Below are 25315 nucleotides of genomic sequence, written 5' to 3' on the forward strand. Positions count from 1 at the left end.
AGAGCTATCCGATGCGGAATCCGAATCGTTGATTTCAATCTCGGATTTATCCGCATGCTGAACATCGTTGGCAGGTTGCTGAACTTCTGTAATTTTTTTCGCGATGATTAGTCTTGATGAGTTTGCTCAAGTTCAGTAAAGACGTACTTTTCAGATCGATTTGAAGTGAACTCAACAAATCTCTAATGATAGCACAGGTTTCGGGTACGTCTTTGAGACGAATATCGATCGATCTCAGCCCCTGACCATGTACGCCAACCTTGACGCACCACAGGTTGAATTCGGTGTATTGTCGAGACGCCCAGTGGCCTTCTCTAGAAGTAATCTCCTCAGCTTGCGCATTTTCCTTGAGTAAAAGCGCTTCCAGAATGTTAGCACAAGTTTTGGCAAGCCATTGTATGCTCTTAATATCCTTCACTTCCGCCTCGAGGTCCATGACGGCGATTCGAAGACTCTCATTTGAAGCGAAGATGAAGAAGTGAATTCCGGCGTTCCATGCATGGCCGCAATTGGGAAATGATGACAAGGCGATCATTGGATGCCGCTTACAAGGGTCTCTCTGCGCTGCCGCCGAGGCGTCAGACACACACACCGAATAATAAAATGTCACATGTCCCTTCCGGATTGCGCCGCCTCTCAGCCTGATCTCTCGATCCTTCCAGTCTTCCAAGCACGAATAACCATATCTCTTCCCATCTTATAACGATATTGAGTTTGTCCGCTGCTTCGCCGTCAACCTACAGCCAACGCAATACCAGAGGCTCCGATGGTCTAATGTCAATCGAACGCCTCCGCGTTCCGAGTTGCTCCCAGCCCGTGTAAGCCTCATGTGGCAGCTAGCTCTTCTCAGTCACGTTATCCCGGCCTTCGCGGCCCTAGGGAAGGACTTCATAGACAGCGACAACAAGGACGAGGATCTGCTCAGAGATGCCTCAGACTGTTATTCAGACATTATTCGCATAGGAATAGCTTTTGCTGTATCCTGCGGAGAATGGACTTCGGGTTTGAGAGAGGAAGAGCTAAATGGCTTATTGAAGGCGTTGGAAAGCCGGCTTCCGAAGAAATGGAAGCCGTTCGATTTCATCAAGACTTATGCAGCAAGTCTTCCGTTTGCCACCTCATTGTTCAATGAAATCAAGCTAACCAGTCATCAGATTGGTCTGGAAGACCCGGAAATAAAGCAACCATTCGATAAGCTTTACAATCTCGAACATACCATCCAGAAACATCGTCTTGGTGGCTACGAAGCGTGTAGCAAGCTGTCAGCCCAAACAGACGACCAACGAAATGAGTACCTAGGAGTTATTCGTCAAGATCTAAAGATTCATTTGTTCCATGGGAAAGAGAAGACATCCAAATCGCGACGCGAAAAGTTCTTGGAGCCAGTGAAGTTGGCTGCGGTGCACATGCTGAACGTCTACTGCAGGGATCACACGGCGCAGGAGACCGACGAGTTGAGTCTTTCGAAACATCCCAGCAGCGGATTGAAAGATATTTTAAACAAGATTTATTGCATATTGGAACGCAATTGGAAGTGTACCTGTGACGCTGCTAGGCCGTCCAGACCGAGGGAGGCGAGACTCAGTCTGATCCGGCATCATATCCTGGCGCTGAAAATCTCGTCCACCGGCGCTGAAGCACAGATAAAAGGTCATAAAGCCAATTATGAAGTCCTTCTCCCAGTTTGCCAAAATAAAACGAAGTGGAAAGTGACGAATGTAGCATTTAGCAAAGACACCCAGTAAGTTGTCAAAGAGAAGTTCGATGAATAGGCTTCTAAATTGATCATAGTAATCGCGGGAATGCCACACATGATCGTCAATGTGTGAGCAACGATATCTGTCAATGGATTCAAAAAAGCAAAGGGTTTCCAGTGGATTTTCTGGTTGAGAACGATGGGCTCTGGCATCTTAGGCCCCGTCGATCAGCTAACGCCGACTATCACACATCCATGGAATCGCTTCAACAGCTCTTGGAGGATGGCATGTCCATGTCCAGAGTTAGCAACTATTCTGAAAAGGAAAAGTTGACGCTCTGCTATAAATTGGCCAACTCGATGCTCTTCCTGTACCCGGGCTCCTGGTTACGGACTGCGTGGAACAGTACCAAAGTCTACTTCATTCGACGGTCGGGTGTTTCCGCTTTGAAACCGGTCACCTTGGCATTCCCCTATCTTTCTGTCGAAATGCACGATGTGCAAGATGCTACTAGCACATCCAAACATTACATGCACATGCAAGCTCACCCGCATCCGAGCATCCTGGCTCTGGGTATCATCTTCCTCGAAATCGCCACAGGATCTGTGTTCCCCAGAAGCTCTCAAACAACGGCGGACCTCAGCTGGGAACAGTGCAATGAAGACTTCCTGGAAGCCTGGAAGCAGATGGAGAAGCTGGAAATGGAGCGAAAGTACATACCCTCCGCTCTCCGCAAGGTCATCAGGGCTTGCATTGACCTGAAGCCGCCACCAAACATTCCATGCTCCAGTCTGGCGGAAGAGGGTCCAATGCGCCAGTACATACTATCATGCATCATTCTTCCGCTGGCATCAGAGCTGGTGGATGGTTACAAAATTCGCTTAGAGGAGTTACACACGTCCTTGGAAAAAGAGCTGAACGGTCTCGGAAAGGTTGAGGAAGCAAACACCAACACTTCCATCAAGCAAACGCCGGAAAGTTGGAGTCGCAGTCTGGCAACGGTGCCCGAGGGTTCGTATCTTGCAACTATGATCCAGCACGCCGGAGTTGACTTATGTTCACAGTGGAAACAGCGCCGCAGATTCAGACTGCGGGGAGATATGACCTATGTCTTATGGCAGATGGTGATGAGAGAGAAATAACAGTCAACGAAGAAGCGTAAGTTTTCTGAGTCGTATTGCGTGAGACGGAATTGCCACTCAAGAGGTCGTTCAGCATCAGGAGAACAAAGGAATGGTTCGAGTACCACCAAAACATTCTTTACCGAGCCGAACAGTTGCGCGTTGCAAATATATCAAACGCAAGAAGAACTAAGATTGCCATATTGGACAGTGGCATCGAGCTGAGTTCGGAGCACCGAGAATTATACGACTTCGAGCCGAGGATCAAGTACAAGAGCTGGGTCGACGGACACGCTGACTGCAGAGACGACGTCGGGCATGGAACCCATCTAGAAATCCTCTTGCGGAAGATTGCGCCAAACGCCGCTATTCATATGGCGAGGGTGTTCAAAAAGAGGCCCAGAGGCGAAGAGTCTGCAATCATCATCTCCCAGGTGAGTGACTTATCCAGGGTGACGAGACCGGGCAGTAATTGACTGTAATAGGCACTTCGGTATGCGGTGGAACAGTGGAAGGTCGATATCGTCGTCATGTCCTTTGGTTTCTCCATTAATAACGACGTTCTATACCAAGAGATTCAGGACGCGGCTCGGAAAGGCGTGCTGATGTTTGCAGCCGCATCCAATGAGGGAAGGAACCGGCCGGATGGCATCGCATGGCCAGCTCGGGAAGAAAATGTCATCTGCGTCCATTCGGCGGATGGATACGGCAATCGGTCCACATTCACACCGAGTCCGATGGACAACATGCGGATTATGGTTCTTGGGGAGTGTATCAAGTCGGCATGGCCACACCACTTGGGGTCGCGGGATAACCACAGACAAATGAGTGGTACGTAATGTGCGGCGCCCATTGCTGCCGGGATCGCTGTAGTGGTACTCGACTGCGCAAGAGGCTTCCTCAATGGGGAGGATTGGAAGAGCCTTTGCCGCGTGAGTTCCATGAGACGAATGTTCGAAAAATTGAAAGACCAAGGTAACTCAGATGGATATTGGTGGATCAAGCATTGGGCTTTGTTCTCTGAAGACCGGAATGACGCTTGGATCCAGGAGGAAATCAGAAGCTATATCAGGTAACCCATGTGATACAGGTATTACTCATGAAATACCATACAAGACCGCCTGATCTTCTCGGTGTCTTCCCAGATACATTGCATATGTATTGCTTGAGACCTGCAATGATCTCACGGCGATCCCATTCCCTCTCTCCAACTGTTCGCATCCCAAATTTCCCCTCCGAAGCATCTTTTCTAGCCAGATCACTCAAGAGAGATATTGCCCGTTATGAGGATTTTCCCAACTGTAATCATTGTAGGTCTCTATAAGAGCTTCCACTATCAGGTGTTATGCGCTCGCCGTAGGCGGGAGCGATAACTCCAGGAGTGGTTGACGCGGAAACAGGCACTCCAAAAAAGCGGTATCTATACCTCTAATGAATGAGAGTTATACTTCATGATAGATAACAATAATGATGAGAACGACAAGGACAACGACAAGGACAACGAGAAAAGCAACAATAATAGTTGTTAAGGAGATGGAGAGGAGAGTACTTAGGAGCCAGTGAAGTCCAAGTATCTTGCAATGCTTGCGCGGACCATCATTGAGACGCAGCTGTTGTGTGCATACACCTCACTCTGAGGAGTGCCTGCATTACAATAGGGCCAACTTTATGGGATGATTCTTTAGGATACAGTTGAGGTAATGGGCTTAGATATGTATCTTATGATAGATAGAGTAAGCTGCATAGGTCAGACTTTGCATATTGAAAAGTAAGTAGGAGCAGATTCACAGACCGGTTGCTGTGGCGTGCGATGTGGTGGGGACACGCACGATCGTGAGCAGTGAATCGCCCCACAAGGGCGCCTTCGTCGCCGACCACCATCAGCAATCAGCTTGCGATACACGGTCTATTAGTCTAGTTGGTTAGGACGTCGGATTCTGATTGACATCAGTTCCTTCCGTAAGCCCAGGTTCGAATCCTGGATGGACCTATCTTTTGCCTCCACGGCCAGGGAAAATCGTTTTCTGGTTGAATTTGCTTTTTGTACTGATTAATTTGCTCGCTCAACGAACAGCTAACTAACAGGCATAAATGGCCGTATTTTCGAGTTGTTCACACAAGCCGTGTCCGTTGCCCGGCACAATCCTGGATACATCGACCTCACTTGATTTTCGCTTAGACGAAAGCCTGGATGCCCGTAATAGCACGGCCAAGAATCAGACCTGTTCCATGTTAGCACATACTCAGAACTGGGCCACACGCAAAACTCACTGTGAATATCACTCTGCCCCTCGTATGTCTGCGTGACGAACAAGTTCGCCACATGACGGCCGATACCATACTCATCACTGACCGCATTGCCGCCAAAGATCTCCTGCAGAACACGCGCATTCCACAGCGCGCGGTCGCAGTTCTGGCGCTTGACCATGCTAATCATCTCGGGCGTCGCCTTGCCTTCATCCTTCAGTCTTCCGACCTGGATCGCGGCGACAGTGCCGTAAGCGGCATCCGTCGCGGCGTCGGCGAGCTTCTTTTGGACTAGCTGGTACTTGGCGATCGGGTTGTTCTTGAACTGCTTGCGCTCGAGGGAGTATGTCCTGGCGCGAGCGATGCAATCCTCCAAGGCTCCCATGACACCCAGAGAGATGCCGTAGCGGGCGCTGTTGAGGCAAGAGAAGGGACCACGAAGACCTTCAACCTCGGGGAACATGTTCGCCTCCGGTACTGGACAGTCGTCGAGCTGGATCATGCCAGTGATTGAGGCGCGCAGACCGTTCTTGTTCTTAATAGCGGGGGTTTCGAGAGTTCCCGGCGGGCATTGGGAGCGATCGACGAGGAAGCCACGAATCTTTCCGGTCTCTTGCAGCTTGGCCCACACCATGAGAACATCTGCGATGGGGGAGTTTGTGATCCACGTCTTGGCTCCGGAGATGGAGTAGTAGCCCTTCTTCGTCGGGTGAGGCTTCGCGGTGGTCTCCATGGAGCCAGGGTCGCTGCCATGATTGGGCTCCGTCAAACCAAAGGCACCAAGCACCTTACCCTGGGCCATGCCGGGCAGGTACTTCTCCTTCTGCTCCTCGGAGCCAAACTCGGCAATGCCGCCCATGACGAGAGAGGACTGGACTGACATGCCGGAGCGGTAGCCGCTGTCCACCCTCTCCACGGCCTTTGTAATGAGACCACCAGCAACGGTCGAGATGCCTGCGCAGCCGTATCCTTCAATCGTCGCTCCGAGAAGTCCCAGCTCGCCCATTTCCTCGAGGATCTTCTTGTCGTAGTTCTCGTCTCGGTAGGCCTCTACAGACTGTTAGAACGGGCGACGAGATTGGCAGCTAGGACACATACGAAGCACGCGGGGCAACATGCGCTCCTGGCAATAACGCTCGGCGGTCTCTGAGATGGCGAGTTCCTCCTCAGTCAAGAGGTTCTTCGCATTAAGGGGGTCCTCCCAGTCGAAGACAGGGCCGCTGGAGGAGGCGAAGGACCTCGAGGCGGGGACGGCGCGTCTGGCGACGCATTGCCTTGCGCATGTCCTCAGGGCTGGTCGATACATGTTGGAGATTTGCCAATTGAGTCGTCCACAAGGTGGTTTGAGGGGAATCGTGTAAACGGCATGATGGCAGTGTTGCCGTTCAACTACCGACCCCGAGGCGTTGCCCCGCCGGTGGACGTCCCGAGCACCATCCGAGGCACAAACTAGAGCTGCTCTCATTGGCCGGGGAAAGCAGTATCATGATTACATAATGAACCGACGTCGGCGAATGACGTCGTCGGCGACACTGCTGCAGTGTCGCAGTGACAATCTGAACGAAGCTGCTGCCGGGTAGTGCCAGCCATTTGCGGCGATGGTGCCTGCATATCTGTAATCAGTTCGGCGTGGTAAATGCGCACTGAACAAGAATTCCCCAGATCCCCAGAGTGCCGGCACCGTGGCTCTCGGGGGAGCACCGCCACAATATGCAGCAGCGAAGATCATGACAAGTGGACGAAGCCGAGCCGTCAGCAGCGGTGCTGGATGTCGACACGAGCCGGGGAGATGCTTTCTGGGAGTGGCCCATTGTTCGGCAGCAGCCGGGTCAGAGTTCAGACCCAGGATGGGATGTTAGAGTGCACTGTGGGCGAGGTACCACTGCATTTAGACGTGTGTAGTACCTGGAGGATGTACCGTTGTCAGTTTGAGAGCGATAGACGGACGTCATTTTCAGACTCGCGATGGGATGGCAGATGCATAGATGGGCTTTTGGGCATTCGTGTCGAGGATGAATAGCCTCGCTTGACTGCAGCAAGAAGGACACGAGGTTTCATGCAACGCATGCTTTGGCGATGACACGATTCGAGGGTGTTTTGCTCGTGAGTGATGCGTTGTTAGGCGGTCAGATTGGGTCCAGGGTTGCCAGTCATGCCGGCCTGGAGGATCAAGAAAGTGTCTGGCGAAGGTGAATGCCGCTGTTTCCACGGCCTGCAGCAACTGAGCCAGTTCGCTGAAGATGGCGGGCTGCCGTGTCAGTCGCCTGCCAGTCGTGATAGAAGGACAGGGAAGCACATGGTCGATTGCACGAGCCTGAGGCTGAGGAATGGGCTGAATAAACCGGGACAGTCAGCAAGCATTACCAATCCTGACGCAGCAGGAAGTTGCCATCTGTTAGTGGTGCAAGTATCTCTGAAAGGCACGTGTGGCGGTGCGCATGTTCCGTCCAGGTTCCCATTGCAGCGGGGCGCATCCACCAGATGTACCTGAGATGGAAAGCGAGCACTAAAAACAGAGCACACGACTCTGAGGGACGAGCGTCATGACTGAAGCCAACCAAAGTGCGGTTTGTCGGGCGGCAAGCCCACTGTTTGTTTGGGCTGCATGACGCTACTGGACGGGCAGCTTCCTGCTGGGCTGTTCAGGCAAGGTACCTGGACTGTGGCTCAGGCAGGTGAAGGTACTTCCACTTCCGCCTGCGGCCAACCTGAGTGGAAGCAGCCGGCCAACCTTGGGTTTGCTCCCCCTCTAGGTACCTTACTGACTGCGGGTGGTGAGTCGTGACTGGGCGGCAGGAAGGAGGAAGGAGGGGAAAGGCAAGCAAAGGAACCCCCCTCCTTCCAGTCACAGTGACTGACTGGTGGGCAAGAGTGGCTCTGCCCACTGCCTTCTACTGCCCAAAGCAAAGCAAAGCAAAGCCCACCGCACACAGCAGCGACCCTTCCCGTCGTTTTTCGTAGGCCCGACCGTGACTTCCCCTTCTCTTTCCTCTCCTCCACCCAAATTCAATCTCGACATCAACTTGTAACGGGAACGTACGTAGCGAATCGAATTCTCCACGACTTTCCTTCGGGCACCACCACGGTAATACCTCCGACCGACGACTATTTTGAACGACTCTCACAATCCAAATAAAAGTCCTTTTTTTTTCTGCATCGAGTCTCGGCGGGATAGACACTCTCGCTCATCAGGTACGCACGCTACGCAACACATGATTTGCATTCACTGTCCCCGTCCCAACCAACCCAACATCTCGCCACGCATCGGCTGCTGCTGCTGCTGCTTTCATTGCTTCGACGACCGCGATATCCTGGTTCGCTTCACCCGATAGTCCTGCTGCATCGACATCGACGAATCCCTACGACGACTCTAGACCGCTGCCCGACGACAGAACACCCGCGAGGCTGCTTTGGCTTCTTTGTCCTCTTCTGCCTGCCTGCCCCCTCCTACGATCTGTGCATCGCCTGCATCGACTGCCTCGACCTACATCTGTCATTTTCTGCAGCAAGGAAAAGCAGCAATAAAGCAGCTCAGCCATAAATTCGCCAGCAGCAGCCGACCCATTTGCGTCTTGCCTTGCCCACCGCCCGCCGACTCCAGAAAAAGCCCACCTCGACCGCTTTCGCTGACTTTTGCCCCTCACACCAACAGACACAGAGCATTCGCGCGGGCGACCGATCATCTTAGATACCCCAACAACCACACAACTCTGCCAAAATGGCCCTCAAGAGAATTAACAAGGAGCTCACTGACCTCGGCCGGTATGTTTGCTTCCCATTTTCCCAGCCTTGCCGTCCACCGTCGTCACCGCAAGCTTTTGTCGCAGCCCGAGACGTAAGGTGGGGCGATCGGAGAGCGGGGTCTTCTTCAGCGAGACGCCCTCCATCATCCATCATATCTCGGGCCGTCGATGACGACGGTCACGGCGGAGTGACGCCTGCAAAGACAACCAGTTTTACAGAGAGATAATATGCTAACATCGTCGGCTTCACAGTGACCCGCCCTCTTCCTGCTCTGCCGGCCCCGTCGGCGAGGACCTGGTAAGCTACTCCGATGGAAGACCGCGGTGATGATGCCTCGAATCATGACTCAGCCGAGTCGAGACGATGGCTTCAACACACGTCTTTGATAGACTCGGAACAATGTACTGACTTGGGACTACAGTTCCACTGGCAAGCTACGATCATGGGACCTGTAAGTACACCACTTTGATGTTGGACACGGCATGCGGGATTACCACATGCTATGGCCAGCATCGAAATCCGGAGCATCTGCGACCGAACACAAGCTAACGCGATGCAGGGCGACTCTCCCTACTCTGGCGGTGTTTTCTTCCTCGCCATCCACTTCCCTACCGACTACCCCTTCAAGCCTCCCAAGGTCAACTTCACCACGCGTATCTACCACCCCAACATCAACTCCAACGGCAGCATCTGCTTAGATATTCTGCGTGACCAATGGTCCCCGGCGTTGACCATCTCTAAGGGTATGTCATCCGTCCCCTGTACCAACAGCACTCACTAACCGTCGATAGTCCTGCTCTCCATCTGCTCGATGCTGACGGACCCCAACCCCGATGACCCGCTCGTCCCCGAAATCGCACACGTCTACAAGACGGACCGCGCTAGATACGAGGCCACTGCTCGCGAGTGGACTCGCAAGTACGCCATTTAGACGGTGCCGGAGGGTGTGGGGTTGGACGAGTATGACAAGCGATGGCTTTCCTCTCTCTCTCTCTTCGACGGCTGGCGTATGATTAGGTCAAGGTCATTGCTCTGCGTTGCGGTTTGGGATCTCTTTCGTTTGACCAGCACAAAGAAAGGATGCGGTGCTGCGGTCTTTTGGCGGCAGCAGACAGCACCTTCGAGAGAGGTTGCGAGGAGCGTTGTGGATAGAAGACAGACCGATCAGAGTTAGCAGCACAGGTACCACGTACGGGTTATCATACGGCAAGGCTTCATGTTTTCTACTGCATTGACGCGTGCGTTTTGGTTTGACACCGAGAAGAGAGACGACCGGCAGTCACCGCTTTACATCCAGTGTGCAAGTGACGTTCTATGTGCCCATGATGGTGACATGTTCGCGTGCGGGTAACAAGTAAACAAATCGTAGGGAGGAGGTGGGCCAGGCGACTAGATATCCCAAGTACTCATCGGCAACACCAACTCCGTAGCAGCAAGTTTCCATAGGCACGTCATCCACCGGGACGTCTCGGCATCCGAAGGCCACGGGGAACAAACGTCGCCGCCCTAGGTAACAGCCGACACCGCGACAGAGATCGTGAGACGGGGTCCGGCCTCGCGAAGGGGAAGGCAAGACACGGCAGCGGAACGCGACGTGACATTGGCGAGGGAACGCGACGTGACATTGGCGAGGGAAGAGCAGCCGTCCTTCGCTACGAGATGGGAGTTATCCATGCCGAAGCCGCTTTGTTTAAAGACCGCCCGGTATCTCGGGTCTGTCTTATGTTTAGTACCGGGGGACGTCATAGGAGGGCCTGGATCACTCTGGACTAGCTAGGCCTGGTAGGGCGCAGGATATGGCTATGGGATGGGATGGGGGCGGTTTAGAAGATGAGGAAGGAGTTGGGTCATGCGCGGATCTCGTGGGCCGGTTCCAGGCTGGATGTGTCGTTTCCGGGCTCCGGCTCCGAGGCGGGTTCGGAGGGTTGGCCGGCGGTGGTTTTTGATGGTGATGGCACGGAGGATTTTGGGGGCTGGAGGTCGTGATGGGGGCGTTACGGGAGATGGACGTGGAGAGCAGGGACGGGGGGTGGTGCTGTTTACGACTTTGGCTTGCATTATGACTGGGCAGGGTTCTTTCATCTCGGGTATCGCCATTGGGAGGATGAAGGATATCCTCGTTGTGGAGGCGGCGATATGCTCTGGAGAAATCACGGTGGCTTGGATCACGATGTAGGTATGGAGAAGGAGGGCGGGTTGTGGAAGATCAGGTCAAACGAAACGTGTGAGGGGACCCGAGGTACGGTTGGACGGGCGGGCGGGCGAGTTTGGTGCGGCGTCGGGATTTGAGAGGGAAGAGATGGGACGGAGGATGTGGTTGTCGTGTTGGCGAGTCGAGGTTCTGTGGTGAGGCTCTGCGCTGGCACGTGGGTTTGGAGTCGTGGGAAGGGCAATTACTCAAACGGGCGGCGGATGCGAGGCAGGCGCCGTGCACGTCTGGCGGGCAACGAGACGGGAATCTGTGCTTTTTCAGATTGAGAGAGAAGGGGTTTCGATGCGTGCTGTGCTGCGTGCTGCCTTGTTTGCCTGCTGGTCTCTTCCCACCTCGTTTTGAAACTGTGGTTGGGTTGTTTTGAGGCTGAGGTTCATGCTCGGAAGTTGGTCGCCTGCGGGAGGAGAATTGGGCCTTAGATTGATAACGGTAGCAGCAACAACAACCGACCCCCGGTTACTGCATAGAACGTTTGGAAGGAGGCCGTGATCCGGATGTTTGTGCCGTGTAGGTAGACATCGTCGTGCTGGAGGTTGAGCTACGGCGTTTGGATTGTGGACCGACGACGACGGGGCCAGGCAGGGGGTTCGCGTAGCAGTTGCTTCAGTTCCGTGGAGCTGTTCGGGTGACGGCAAAGTTCGAGGAAGAACGAACGAGTGGTATCTGTACAGAGATAAGGTTGATAAGGTTGGTGGTCATCTGGTCGTTGAAGCACGTCAAGAGCGCGGCAAATGAATGAAAAAGAGTGCCGGTTTTCAACCTAGAGAGACGTCTGTGTCAGATAGATTGTTGAGGCTGAAGGATGGCAAGTCTGTTTAGTGGGGGATCTTCTAGAATACAGCAAATGCCGACGTTGAGTTCGCGATGACCTGCAGTCATGCTTCAAGAGGGCGGGCCAGCTGGCGGTTGGGCGGATACCCGGGAATCTGGGCAGAGTTTTGCTTTGATTGGCAGATGGGAGATTGTTCTTGGTGTTTGTATGCAGATGCCGGCTTGAGTTGCATGTATGGGGATGATGCTGACCTCAACCAAACCCCGGTGGCGCTTCCCTGGTGTCTGATGGCAGTTGGCGCGCAAGTGCAAGCGATTTGGTCAGCAGGCATAATCACGAATTGTCGCCAACCCCTTTATCAAGGAGGCGTCTCGACGGGTTTGAGCTAGGGGACACAAGAGGTTGCTCTGCGTAAGAGCAGTCGGTGGTGGATGACGAACCACGATGAAATTCAGCTCAACGTGGACGATCTGCGCTGGCAGGTGAAGGAAGGGGCAGGGCGGCCTCGGATATGAACTGATTCTTGCGTCTTTTGCCGGGAGCGACTGCGTGCCTGTGAATGATCTTCACCGGGGTGCAGAGTTGGTTGACGGGGGATCACGTCCGTGGGAAGGGGAGGCAGAGCCAGAGGTTTGGCAATCAGCCGCGCGGCGATAGGCAGAGGCGATGGGCATCTGGGCTGTCGTGAGCGTTCAGTCGAGTCGAGGCGAGGGATCCCAGCCAATGAGGGTGCTAAGAATATTCCGGCGGCAGTTGGAGGGCGGACGGGGACGGGAGGGCGGCGGCAAGGCGAGGAGTGAATCGCGGAAACGGGGTGGTGTGTGTGCTGCGGAGGAAGAAGGTTGTGAGACGGGAGTTGACAGGGGCCTATGAAGGCATTCCCAGTCCAGGCCGCTGAGTAACGGTGCTACTCAGGAAGAGGCTGCAAGAGACAGCGCTGTTTTGGCTTGGGTAAAGCACAGTTGACAGTGAAGGGTTCTGGCGGAGTGTCAGTGAGCGCCACGATGGTGGTGCAGGCGAGTGACAGTTTCTCAGTGTTAATGCCCACCCTTTTTGTGAAATTCGAATCCTGAGTTGTGTCAGAGCACCCCTGGCGAAACAAGCTGCGACACGGGCTCAAGCGACCAATCCAAACGCACGCCCCTCTTGTGCATGGCGAAAAGGGCGGCTGAGCCAATCAGAGGCCGATAAACGGACAGCTGCCAAGGGTACGTATCGCATCTTGAATCCGAGCCCTGTCCTGTTTTGGATGCGGTGGACGAGATGACGAGGCAGGTCACTGGCCGTTTGGTGGCATTTGGGCTCTTGTGCGGGAGTCTTGGGGCGTCTCGATGTGCAACTGGGCGGTTTGGGGTCGTAGGGCAGAAGGGGATTATGGCCTCATTACCCACATGCTATGCGGGAGAGCAGCCTTGTTCCAAACGTGGCCCAAACAGCGGCGAGGCGTAGGCGGCTGTGGTGAGGTCGAGGGGGCTGGCTGTTGATGCATAACAGTTATTGTATGGATGGATGTGGCGTGTGCGGTGGTGATGTGAAGAGAACAAAAGATAAGGGATCCAGCGTTGTCTGCGGCAGAACCTACCTAGACCATCCGCACCTAGGGTTGTCGGTCCTGGTATCCGTGTAACTTGTGTATCGAATATCTGAAATCGAATGGCCAGACTGACGGGTGCGAACTGCGAAGGGGTCGTGATGTTGATGGTGGAGGAGGATTCAGGATGCGCCGTGGAATGACCAGGTATGCAGACAGCCATGGCCGAGAGGCGGGACTTGGCTTTCGTGATGGTTAATTAGACGTCGCGGTGATGGTCTTGGGTCTTGGCCTTGGCTTGGAGGCCAGATTCATCGCGGTGATTGGATGCCAGAGGGATCCAGCTGTCGGAATAGGCTTCTCTGCGATATTGGCTGGCACCTATCCGTAGGACGTGTGGGCATGGGTGAGTGAAGAGTGGACTGTGGTTGCCGTCCAGGCCGGTCCAACGGCGTTGAATCCCAGGAACGGGAGGGCAGGTCCACAAAAGGAGCGCAGCGCGTGGTGGGACGGGGATCATGACTTGACAAGCGAGAAAGCCAAGACTCGAACGACGACCGACACATCCAGTGGGCTGCCTTGCTGCCGACTGGGTTGCTCGTTTTTGGTGTTTCTGGCCGCGGGTTGGGCCCATTGCCGCGCTGAATCTCCCCACGACCTGCCCACCGCACGCACTTTGTTCAGATTCACCTGAGCTAGGAGGGGGAGCATTTGCTTCCTCGTTGGGAAGTCTATCGAACGACGCCGCGAGAAGACATAAGAAGAGGAAGGAGTCGATTTGGTGTATTCTCACTTGCTCGAAGAAAGCGTCAGGCACGCGTGGCCTCTCATTCGTCGGCGGTGTGTCCAGACCCATAAAAGTAAGCGTAATCCGGGCTGGCCCCTGAGGCTCTTGCTGCTTGGCATCCCTGCCCTGGGACCATGCTCAGACGTTTTTTCCCATTCTTCTTCGGTGGGAGCCATGTCTGCAGCAATTCGGCAAGCAGTCAGTCTGTCAGTCTGTCCCCAATTCCAATGGATGGGCTTGGTACTCGCTGTCCGTCCGGCCCTTTCCCGCCGGCCGAGTGCCAGTTTCCGTCTGTGTCTGCCACTTACGTGCCAGTTGGCCACCGCCAAACACTGAAGGGGTGAAAGGGGTGACGGAGGGACTCTTACTGCGTTGTGCTAAGACCCAGCCCGGCACGCCGTTGCGTCGCATTCTGCGTATTCTGCTGATTCTGCTGCGTACACTGGTCCATCCGATTCAGTCCAGTCCAGTCAGTCCTCGTAGTCTTCGTCGTCGTTGTCGCTGTCGTCGCCCTTTTTCTTTCTCCGTGTCTCCCCACTACACGATGAATACACACCCCTCTCGTGCTCATCAGCGAGTCCAGTCCCTGTCGAGTGCTGGGTTCCTCACCTTACGGCCACCTGAGTGCTGCGTGCTGCGGCTGCTTCAACTGAGAGCCAGAGCCAGCCAGCCTGTACCCAGCGATACCTGGTCCTCGAGCCACCGCAGGCATAATGTCGCGGGCCTCTTGTGTCCTCGTCTTGTAACTGCCTCGTTGCTGATTGCGGTTTCTCTTACATGACCTCCCCAACTGCGCTGTTAGTCTCTTCCTGCCCTCTTCTACCGAGTTCCGCTGGGCAAGAGCAAGAGAGGGCTACCACTTGCCATCTCGCGGCGGCCCTGGCTGGCGATTGCCCTGACGCTCATCCGGCCACCCCTCCCCCTGGCCCCCCTGTCCGCACACTCCACGCCCCCCCTTCCTCCCCGCCAGGCACATCCACCTCTCTCACACCTCTCACACCTCACACGCTCCTCATCTTCCTGTGATCGCCCACCTCCCGGACGCTCTTTTGACTCTCTCCTCCCCTTCTTCCTTTTCCCATCTTGCACACCCCTTCCGCTACTGCACGTAGGGAAAATAATTCCACGATTTCCTCAACGACCGCGAATTCCAAGAACCAGCCGCCGAGTGCAGGCATTGTGTGCAGGTACGTTGCGTTGCCCTCACTTCATCAACCCAGAGTCCAGTCTTGGCTGGCTTGGCGATACCTTCGCTCCTCAGACTCGACTCTTTCTTTGCCGCCCGCTCGAGTATCGTCTGCCCAAAAGCCAGTCGCCTTATCCTTCCCGCACTCCCCTGCGCCATCCCTCGGACTCTCCTCGCTTCCTCCAAAAACTCTCTTCTACGCCATATCCTCCCGCTCCTTTCCTGTCCCCCTCCGCCACCTTCTGTCACTCACATTCCAGCTCGTTCCCCTTCTCCCGCCTCCCGCCCGCTGCTGCCCTTCTTCCACCGCCGCCTGGTGCATGAAGCCGTCTTTTCGCTAACCCAGTGACTGTCGGATTGCAGGCTCCAATTTCCGCTCTTTTCTGGGTTCGCGCACTTCTCTTCGTATACTTTCATTTAGACACATTATTTCTTTGCCCGTTCAGCAGGCTCTGAATCAACCACAACCGACCGACTATACCCGCGCATAATCGCATCACGCCAGACAACTACCCTTACAGGCACCACCCGATCAAAGGAGGAACTTGGGCGAAGGAGTCATTGCTGGGGATCCGAGAAAGAGTCGAGAAGAAGACCACCCTCTGGGATAATACGGATCAGAAGGAAAACGAACGCAGGATCGGCCCACGACTCGCCTGGCTAGCGACAGCCAGACCACCCGCCCGCCATGGACTACTACTCTCAGGGCTCCGAGAAGCCCTCCGAGCGATCGAGATGGACGCCTCTTACCCGCATGTTGCTCTCCGGAGAGATGACACAGGAGAAGCAAAAGGAGTTGACAATGAGGGAACGCTTCGACCGATGGATGATTAACGAAGGATACCGCAGAGTGTACGTTTGCCTGTCGCTATTCGCTGCCACGCGAAGCACAACTAACATCACACAGCTTCGTCTTCGTGTTCCTGCTGCTGCACGCCCTCATCTTCGCCTTTGCCACTGTCCACTACGGTCTCAAGGACAACTTGCAAACGTCTCGCGATACCTTCGGCCCGACTTTCGTCATTGCCCGTTCTGCCGCCTTGGTTCTCCACGTCGACGTCGCACTGATTCTGTTCCCCGTGTGCCGCACGCTCATTTCTCTGGCTCGTCAGACCCCGCTCAACGGCATCATCCAGTTCGACAAGAACATCACGTTCCACATCACCACCGCGTGGTCCATTGTCTTCTTCTCCTGGGTTCACACGATTGCCCACTGGAACAACTTTGCCCAGATTGCTGCGAAGAACAACCTTGGAATCTACGGATGGCTGCTGGCCAACTTCGTCTCCGGCCCTGGCTGGACTGGTTATGTCATGCTCATCGCCCTCATGGGCATGGTCTTCACCTCCGTTGAGAAGCCCAGACGTGCCAACTACGAGCGATTCTGGTATACTCACCACATGTTCATCATCTTCTTCTTTTTCTGGTCCTTCCACGGAGCTTTCTGCATGATTCAGCCCGACTTTGCTCCCTTCTGCGTCAGCATCGGTACCTCTGCGATCGGTGTCTTCTGGCAGTACTGGATGTACGGCGGCTTCATCTATCTCGCTGAGCGTATTGCTCGTGAGCTTCGCGGACGCCACAAGACGTACGTCTCCAAGGTTATCCAGCACCCCAGCAACGTCTGCGAGATCCAGATCAAGAAGGAGCACACCAAGACCAAGGCCGGACAGTACATTTTCTTCTGCTGCCCTGCCGTTTCGCTGTGGCAATACCACCCCTTCACCTTGACTTCCGCCCCCGAGGAGGACTACATCTCCATCCACATGCGTGTCGTCGGTGACTTCACTCGTGGTGTCTCTCAGGCCCTCGGCTGCGAATGGGACCGCAAGAAGGACGACTCTTCCAAGGTTGTCGGTGTCAACAGCGACTCCAGCGAGGTTGACCCCGCCCTCCGCCGTGTCCTTCCCCGTGTCTACGTTGACGGACCTTTCGGCTCGGCCTCTGAGGACGTCTTCAAATACGAGGTTTCCGTGCTCTGCGGTGCCGGTATCGGTGTTACTCCCTTCGCCTCCATCCTCAAGTCCATCTGGTACCGCATGAACTACCCTCAGAAGAAGACCCGTCTTAGCAAGGTCTACTTCTTCTGGATCTGCAGAGATTTCGGCTCCTTCGAGTGGTTCCGCTCTCTCCTTCTCGCCATCGAGGCTCAGGATGTGGACAACCGCATTGAGATTCACACCTACCTTACCGCCAAGATCAAGGCAGACGACGCGACGAACATCATGATTAACGACGCCAACGCCGACAAGGATACCATCACTGGTCTGCGTTCTCCTACCAACTTCGGCAGACCCAACTGGGACATGATCTTCAGAGGTATCCGCAAGTTGCACTCCCCGGCCGAGGCTGGTGTGTTCTTCTGCGGACCCAAGGGTCTGGGTAGCGCGCTGCACATTTACTGCAATAAGTACAGTGAACCTGGGTAAGTAGACATGACCTCAGAGTATCATACACATCATGCTAACATAGTCCAGCTTCTCTTTTGTTTGGGGCAAGGAGAACTTCTAAGCCAGGCCGTGGCACAAGGCAACAACTTCGTTTCGTTTCCCTCTTACGTCATATTATTTGTCAACAATATCAGCATCGTTGCCTACCTGTCCCTTTCTGCCTCTGTCCATTCAATATGGCAGGGTGGAACATTATGGACGTTACTTGTTTGGAATCTGATCCACTGGGATGCATATCGCGGGTGCGCCGGACGCCAGGACCAAGAAGACGGCAGGTTTGGTGACGAATGCGGCGGCGGCACCGACATGCCGAGGGGGACTTTCAGGCAGGGTGGAAGCAGTGTCGAGAGGAGGAGGTTTATGAGAGCGAAATGTGGAGGAATTTTGCATCGGTGGATGATGATAATCTTCGGCGTCATCCCCGCACCCCTGTGGATATACTATTACTACTACCGACATTTACATGTACCTAGCGTGATGCCATCATCAGTATACTTAGACAGTCTTGATGTTGCAGGGCAAATGGCTCTTGCGAAATTACCTGGTGTTCTTTGGTCTCAACCTATCCGTGCCTGCTCGTGCGTTTGCATATCCGAGTGCAGCTGGAAGCTGAGACGTGCCAAGAGCGCGAATCCCTCGGTTACCCTTTCCCTTCTTTCTCTCTTTCTCAACGTGTCGGCTTGTTTCGCACGACTGGCGGGAGCAAGCGCTCGGACGCAGGGATTGCAGGCCGCGGCGCAAGGTTTTTTGCAACACGTTGGATGACGACGGTGCGGGCTGTTCTGCGACACTCTTTGTAAAACGTGACATGGATGTGGGTGTCTGTACATCGGACGGGTGATTGGGCCTTGGCGATCGCTTGGCGATCGGAGGTTGACGTGGTTTTGGGAGGCGTTTTGGGAGGGGGAGGGGGGTTTGATTGGGTGGGATGTAGGATTGCAGATTGAGGCTCGTGGTATGGGGAAGGATGAGGATGAGGAGGAGGAGGAGAAGGATGTGGCTTAGTGGTTCTGTGAGTTGAGAAGTTAAGGAGGCTTGTGAAGGGGATCTTTTGGAGAGGGAAATGGGGGTTGTGAATGGGTGTGGTTTCACACGAGGCTTTGTGGCTGGTGAACTGGTGAGTGAGGGTGTGTACATTGTTCCGCGGAGGTCGGCTTGCCTCGCAAAGAGAAGGTGCATTGGTGGTGGTGAGTTGTTGTTGCTGAGGCTGTGGTGTAACTGATGGCATCGCATTTGCTCTCAGCCTGAGATCAGATCGGGTACATCATGGCCTGGATCGCCTTCTCTAGACTATCCTTATCTTCTTCATTCTGTTAGGATGACTGTGAATGAGGTAGGCGAGGGGAAATCGTGCTCTCTGTGTCCGTTCGTCTACGGGCGTTCCTGCTTCAGTGAGTACTGGATACGGAGGGAGGCGAGGAGATGGACGATGTGTCAGGACATAGGTGTTTTATCACCGATGCTGGCTGGTTGAAGATGAGAGGACGACGGCTGAGGAGAAGTGTTGGCTACAAGTTGTGATCTTGTAGGATCTGAATCATAGCAGTAACTTATGATGTGAGTTCTCCATATGTTGGATGGAAGGAGCCGTCCCGACTGGATTCACGTTCTTCTCTTGTGACCACACTGCTGCAAATTATTTGCTCAATTGGACTGTTTGTAACGCATTAATACTTATGAAAGCTGTAGGTGAGACTGAGCGATGAAATTAGGAACATGATTGAAAAATGATGATAATCTAAGCTTCTCAGTCACTCGGAGGTCGAAGACGTCTGCTCGGTGACGGGGTGATTGTGGAAGGAAGGCCACGAGTGGTGGGCTCGCGGAGTAAAGACCAGTAGATGAAGCATTTCGTCCAGATGTAAGTGTTTAAAACGGACCAATGCAAAAATCTCAACGACACGATCGGCATGCCTTTGACGGGTGTGATCAGAAGCTGAGAGGAGATGAAGGTGCTGTGAGATCAGCAGGCTTATGAGGCTCGAGGCTTACCTTTTCAATCGAGTATGGTGGCGAGAAGAGAAAAGGGGGATATCAAGCATCTGTTGACGAGCATTCGAGAACGCAATGGGAAGCTTATGGTCAGGATGACGGACAACCCGATCCGTCAATGTCGAGTCAAAAGAGGGAGGTATCGTTGTCTTGGGGCATTTGATGGCATATGCGATCTAACCGACTAGTTGGCCGTACTGATCATTTTCCATGAGAAACCAGACTGGGATGCTCGGCATTTCTAAGAAACCGCCTAATTTTCATGTATCTGCGCGACTATATTTCATTTGTACTCAATTACTCCTATCGGAAGCGATAGTACGGTAGAGATTACATAGGTGAAGATAGCAGAAGTAGTAAAAATGATAGCAGCGACGATGACAACGACGATGACGGTAAAATACTTCAGAGTATATAACCACAGAAAACAAAGGACGGAGTCCTCCTTCAAGTAATTCAGAGAGGCCAAACTTTTCCAAGATCCGTTTTCAGGTGTTTGCAATACACATTTGCTTCCACTCTAGTCAACTCGTCCCGGCCTCAAGGTGTAGTTCTGAGTCGATGACAGAGCCTGCTCGTGACATACACTGTCTAGGAAGGGGTACGGCTAGGCTAATTCAGTACCTATTCATCGCATCTATTAGTTCTGCCTCGAAGAGAGCAAGCTCACGGATCCGAAAAAAAAAAAAAAACCTGATAGGAATGAAGAGTTGGTAAACACCAAAAATGGGGGTATGACACGGCAGCTTCTCTTGCGAGGGAGGCTTTCGATGTGGTGCCCGCGATGTCCGTGCACACCTTGATTTTCAGAAGTTGCAATGCGCACATTAGTGGGCTGTCAAGTCCCATAGAGTAATCAACCCTCTCTTGTTTGATGCAAGTGAGTCTGAACAGAGGCACACGCACAGAAACGAGAGGAGACACCCTGATGCTCTTGGCAGTCGTTCGTGAGTTGGCCAGGGAAGCCACATTTATGGCGGCTGTCCCGCTGGAACCTGCACCTGTTCCGGTGGCTCGCGGGGCACACTGGCGCTCCAAGAGACCGGTCCAGTGCTCAAGTATACCCGCGTAGACTTCAAAATGGCCTTCTCGGCAGGGATCTCTTTGGTATGCAACCGTAACTATGTTCAATAGAAAAGGACTGGCATACTTTACTGCTTGAGAACGACGTCTCATGAGGCAAAACCAATTCTTCTATCGAGCTCTGCGTTCCCGCCGGAAGAAGCTGCTGAATAAGTAACGCCGCCGCTGCTTGGCCGCAGACGAACTGTCACCGGCCGGTGGACGCAGTGTCTCTGGGCAATCTCCGGGTGCCTCTGCGTCCGCGTGCTAACCTCGGAGGGGCAGCGTTCACGATAGGCAGGCCGGCGAGGACAGCTTCGACGTGCACGGAAACGGGTTGGGGTTAGCGGTGGCTGACGGTGATTTTTCTCATAACGGCGAAGCGTTGCTTCCAGCGCTTCTTATGGCTGAAATTGACTTTTTTTCGGGCGGGAGCACGACAGGGGGCGGGATGTTTGGATTTGGTACCTGGCTGTCGAACCATACCTCGACTTCTGTGAACACAGTTCTTGATGTGAGAATTGATGGCAGAAGACGCCCTGCCTACCGTCTCGACGTGCCAGATAAGTTGATCTGCAAAGATGGATGCGTCCCCTATGGTCTGCGACTTGATAAACCCCGCATCTGCGGAGACGCGCCCTCCTGATAGAGGAAGAGAGAGAAAGAGTCGGCCTGCAGCTCGTATTTGAGGCGCCCGCGTCTGCCCAGGCTGACATCATTCATGCCGACGCGTCGATCGCATTGGAGGGGACGAGGTTGGATGGATGGGTTGCGTGGTTTGCGCAGATCCAGCCGCATTACAGCACAGCGCGGACTTCCACAGCTTCTGAAACGGGGTGATTTTGGCGTCTGGCTTCGCGATTGAGGTAGCCGACTTGGAGGGGCCTCGGCCTCTTGACGGCGGGTGACCCGCGCCACGGCGGCGGCGTGGATGGCGAAGTTCGTCGTCGCCCGGGTCGGGGAGGCTTTTTCGCTTCTGGAAGCTGGAGCGGCAACGGGTTGGAGGACCTCTGCTGCTCCTGACGAAGCTCTACTTCGGATGAAACAGAAACATCTCTGGCAAACCTCGACATAACCCTTTGCGACTTGCTGTTTCCCAATGTCTCTTGACATGTTCAAGATGGAACAGAAGAAGGCCTTTCGCGTTGCATGTTTTCTTCTTCGGCCTCGGGCTGCTCAGCCCATCGTATGTTTGCCCGCCGCCCACACCTCTCTCTTCCCCGGCCGCATGACGGGCCAAGAGTTGGCTGGGAGATTCAAGGATCCCGTCACAAGACCTCCTTAGGCCTCTGCTAGAGGCTAGGATCCAGGGGAGGGAGGGGGGCACCGTTTTTCTCGTGTTTTTTCCGCGTTGCCCAATGGAATTCCGCATCATCGACCATTCTGTTTCCATTTATTCTTGATGATCATGGGCCTATGTATCGTGCGTACGCTGCAGCGAGGCCCTCTCATTACGCGGTAGAGTTACGCAGAAGCTGCGCGCTTCCTTCGGGTCGCATTCAGGGGTCCGAGGGTCCATCGATCACGACTGCCGAGCACATGAACATGCGCAGTATCCGTAAGGTGCCTAAGGGAAGCAGGCCTGTCAGCACTTGGTGAGGCCAGAGGCGACGGTTGGTTGCCAGCTGCTGTCCAGCACTGCCAGCGCAGCAGCCAACTCTCCCGAGGCAGCGCAGACACATCATCACAAGGGAGCCCTGTTGGGGGATGTGCTATTGACAGGGCATACCATTACCCATCAACACCACCGTCTGGTCTCTTTTCCGTCTCTTGTGCTGCTCTGGGAGGTGCCCCTTGTGCAATTGTGTCATTGTGTTTCCCAGTCAGGCATGTTCCTACCGATGAACCAGCAAAGAGGAACCCCCTGTTCCCGAAGGACCCCTGCTTCACAGCCTTTTGCTCATTCCATTTTGCACATTGTCGGTAGGACCACCTGCCATTTGAGAGGTTAATTCGTTGTCAATGTCACTTGTCAGGCTCAGGCCCTTCCCTGGTGTCCACTTGTTTTCTTTCATTTCATCTATGTCCTTTTTATACTAGCCCGTCGGCTTCCTCTCCAGACTCCGACGGTGGGGATGTAGGAACCTCCGGGACAGAAGGGAGAGGGCGGCGAGGAAAAGAGGGGATTCATTACCTGATGGGAAAAAAGCGCGAAAAGTGAGCGAGGAAGAGAGAAAAAAAAACAGTTGCCGCGCCACCATGCTGGAGACGCTATTACGAGTGGCTTTTCTGTTAGCACCCGTCGGCCGACACGCTTAGGTACCTGCTAATAAGTGCTTGCTTGCCTAGGTACATTACCTGGGAGGTGCAGAGGAGATCACCGAATACAGCAGGAGATACGTATTTACGGTTAGCAGGTGCTAGGGTCGACTAGACCGCATCTGATCTTCCCGCACCCTCCGCCTGCTCGGTTATCCTCTGCACTCTTTGCTGTGCGCTACTGCTTGTACCTCTCAGCAGGTCTCGTAATAAACCGTTTCCTGTGTCTCTGGCCGCTGGTGACTTGTTACGAGCTTTTCATTCCACCGTGTTTCGCCGTGGTGGCACACACACACTCTCGAACCTTTCCTGGACCTCCCTCCCTCGAAGCCAGACGACGTCGCTTCACACTTTTCCACCCTCATCACCAACCTTTCCAACTATCGTCGACATCCATCCGGATCTCTCTTTTGTCCAGCAAACACACCCCCAGGTTGCTCCCTCTCGCCATTGAGCGAACCTACCGCAGCCATGCGTCTCGGATCGGCCGGCCTCCTGGCCCTGCTCTGGTCCTTTAGCAGCAGCAACATCGCGACAGCATCACCACTCGCCGACGACGCCAAAGCCACGCCGGGCCTCCGCCCCAGACAGGGGTCCGGCACAGGCTCAACACCAACATCGACGACCCCCGTGGCATCGACGCCCACGACGAGCGAAGCAGCAGAGGCGACGACGACAATCACAGACACAGTCACCGTCGGCGGCGGCAGCGGAGGCACCGTCACCGTCACGTCCAACTTCCTCCGCACAGTCATCACCACCGTCGTCGTCACCACCACCACCTTCGAGACCACCACCGTCACCAGCAACGACGTCGCGACCGCCACCCTGACCGAGTACGTCACCTCCACCATCCTCGCGAAGCGCTGGATCAACTTCCTCCCCGCCGAGACCGCCCCCTTCGCCGCCCCCGCCGCCCAAATCACCCCCGCGGCCGACCTGCGCAAGCGCGCCGTTATCGAGAAGCGCGCCATCGTCACCGTCTTCGTCACCGTCACGGGCACTGCCGGCGCCGACGCGACAGTCACCAACGTCCGCACCAGCACTGTCGTCCGCACCACCACCTCCAACCTCGTTCAGACCTCCACCATCATCAGCACCCTCTTCAACAACGCCCAGACCACAATCACCGTCACTTCGACTCTGCTCGTCACCTCCACCTCGGTCGACACCACCTCCGCCGCCACCGTCGACACCGGCCCGACGACAGGCAACATCGCCACCGCAACGGACAGCGGCACCTCCGCGACAGGCTCAAGCGACAGCGGCAGCGGCGACGGCGGCCTCTCCACGGGCGCAAAGGCCGGAATCGGCGCGGGCGTCGGCGTCGTCGGCCTCGCGCTCCTCCTCGGCATCGGCTGGTGGCTCTACAAGCGCCACAAGGCCAACCGCCCCAGCGCCGCCGACCTCGCCGACATGCGCGCCTACGACCCCAACGGCCCGTCCTACGACCACGGCCACGGCATGTCCGAGACGGGAGCCGGCCTCGGCGCAGCTGCCGCCACCACCACGCCGACTCACAGGCGCCAGCCCGTGCCGCGCAAGAGCAGCCAGCTGTCGCCGCCCACGCAGAGCGTCAGCCCGATGTCGAACCAGACGGTCTCGCCCGCCAACGACTACGGCTCCGGATACGCGAGGCCGGCGAACGGGGCGAACGAGCTGGGCGGCACGCGGATCCTCCCGCCTGAGATGGGCGGCGACGAGGTTGTCGAGATGGGCGACGGGCAGCCCAGACCGCAGCCGCCTCAGCAGCAACGACAGCACATGACGTCGTTCCAGTCTGGGCCGGTGCCGGATGTGTACGAGATGCCTGCCCAGAACTATCGATAATGCAAGTGTGTGTATTTTGCGTACTTTTTCTTTTGTGGCAGATTTGAAAGGTGGGGAGATGGGGGTTTGTAAATATATACATAAAGGCTATTACTTGGATTTTGTTTTAGGATACTGAAGCGTTGCATTGAAGCTTTTGCCTTGCCTTGGGCACGGGGCAGGAAGGCAGGCTGGCGGCAGATGGAAGCAAGGCCGCACAGGAAGCATTTTTCATTTGAGAGGGTTCATAGTTGGGGTTCAAAACTCTCTCCCGGTAGATAATCTTCGTAATGTGTACGAGGAAGCATGGCAATGCGAATTGCATGATGGGTAAAACATAAGAGTGTTTTATATGTGAAGACTTTTGACGTTTGCGCAAGTTGTCTTGGATCTTGAAGAGCGCGACGTTGGCGCCATGGAATGATGTGCGTCGTTAGCTCTGCCGG

General features: G+C 54.8%; 5 protein-coding genes and 1 non-coding gene across 6 annotated transcripts; 5 read left to right on the plus strand and 1 right to left on the minus strand.

Moving 5' to 3' along the window:
* Positions 1–1951: 1951 nt before the first annotated feature.
* COL26b_004060 (uncharacterized protein) lies at positions 1952–3290 on the plus strand (the record flags this gene model as incomplete). The annotated part of the gene is given in 4 exon segments (XM_053176944.1): positions 1952–2708; positions 2762–2855; positions 3030–3252; positions 3270–3290. 4 exon segments carry the CDS (start codon positions 1952–1954, stop codon positions 3288–3290), a joined length of 1095 nt encoding a protein of 364 aa, XP_053039013.1.
* A 1431-nt stretch (positions 3291–4721) lies between these two features.
* On the plus strand, positions 4722–4808 carry COL26b_004061. The gene has a single exon. It is a non-coding gene; the product is annotated as a tRNA-Gln (tRNA).
* A 185-nt stretch (positions 4809–4993) lies between these two features.
* On the minus strand, positions 4994–6371 carry COL26b_004062 (uncharacterized protein; the record flags this gene model as incomplete). The annotated part of the gene is made up of 3 exons (XM_053176945.1): positions 4994–5040; positions 5090–6115; positions 6164–6371. The coding sequence occupies 3 exons, from the start codon at positions 6369–6371 to the stop codon at positions 4994–4996; spliced, it is 1281 nt and encodes a 426-aa protein (XP_053039014.1).
* A 2412-nt stretch (positions 6372–8783) lies between these two features.
* On the plus strand, positions 8784–9740 carry UBC1 (Ubiquitin-conjugating enzyme E2 1; the record flags this gene model as incomplete). The annotated part of the gene is made up of 5 exons (XM_053176946.1): positions 8784–8827; positions 9061–9106; positions 9231–9260; positions 9369–9552; positions 9601–9740. The coding sequence occupies 5 exons, from the start codon at positions 8784–8786 to the stop codon at positions 9738–9740; spliced, it is 444 nt and encodes a 147-aa protein (XP_053039015.1).
* Positions 9741–15985: 6245 nt separating this feature from the next.
* Positions 15986–17808, plus strand: COL26b_004064 (uncharacterized protein; the record flags this gene model as incomplete). Its single annotated transcript, XM_053176947.1, has 3 exons — positions 15986–16149; positions 16205–17722; positions 17775–17808. 3 exons carry the CDS (start codon positions 15986–15988, stop codon positions 17806–17808), a joined length of 1716 nt encoding a protein of 571 aa, XP_053039016.1.
* Positions 17809–23531: 5723 nt separating this feature from the next.
* COL26b_004065 (uncharacterized protein) lies at positions 23532–24890 on the plus strand (the record flags this gene model as incomplete). Its single annotated transcript, XM_053176948.1, has 1 exon — positions 23532–24890. The coding sequence occupies one exon, from the start codon at positions 23532–23534 to the stop codon at positions 24888–24890; it is 1359 nt and encodes a 452-aa protein (XP_053039017.1).
* Between the last annotated feature and the right edge of the window lie 425 nt (positions 24891–25315).

This window comes from Colletotrichum chrysophilum, assembly GCF_026319265.1.
Source record: "Colletotrichum chrysophilum strain AFK26 chromosome Unknown scaffold_24, whole genome shotgun sequence".
NCBI classification, from domain to species: Eukaryota; Fungi; Ascomycota; class Sordariomycetes; order Glomerellales; family Glomerellaceae; genus Colletotrichum; species Colletotrichum chrysophilum.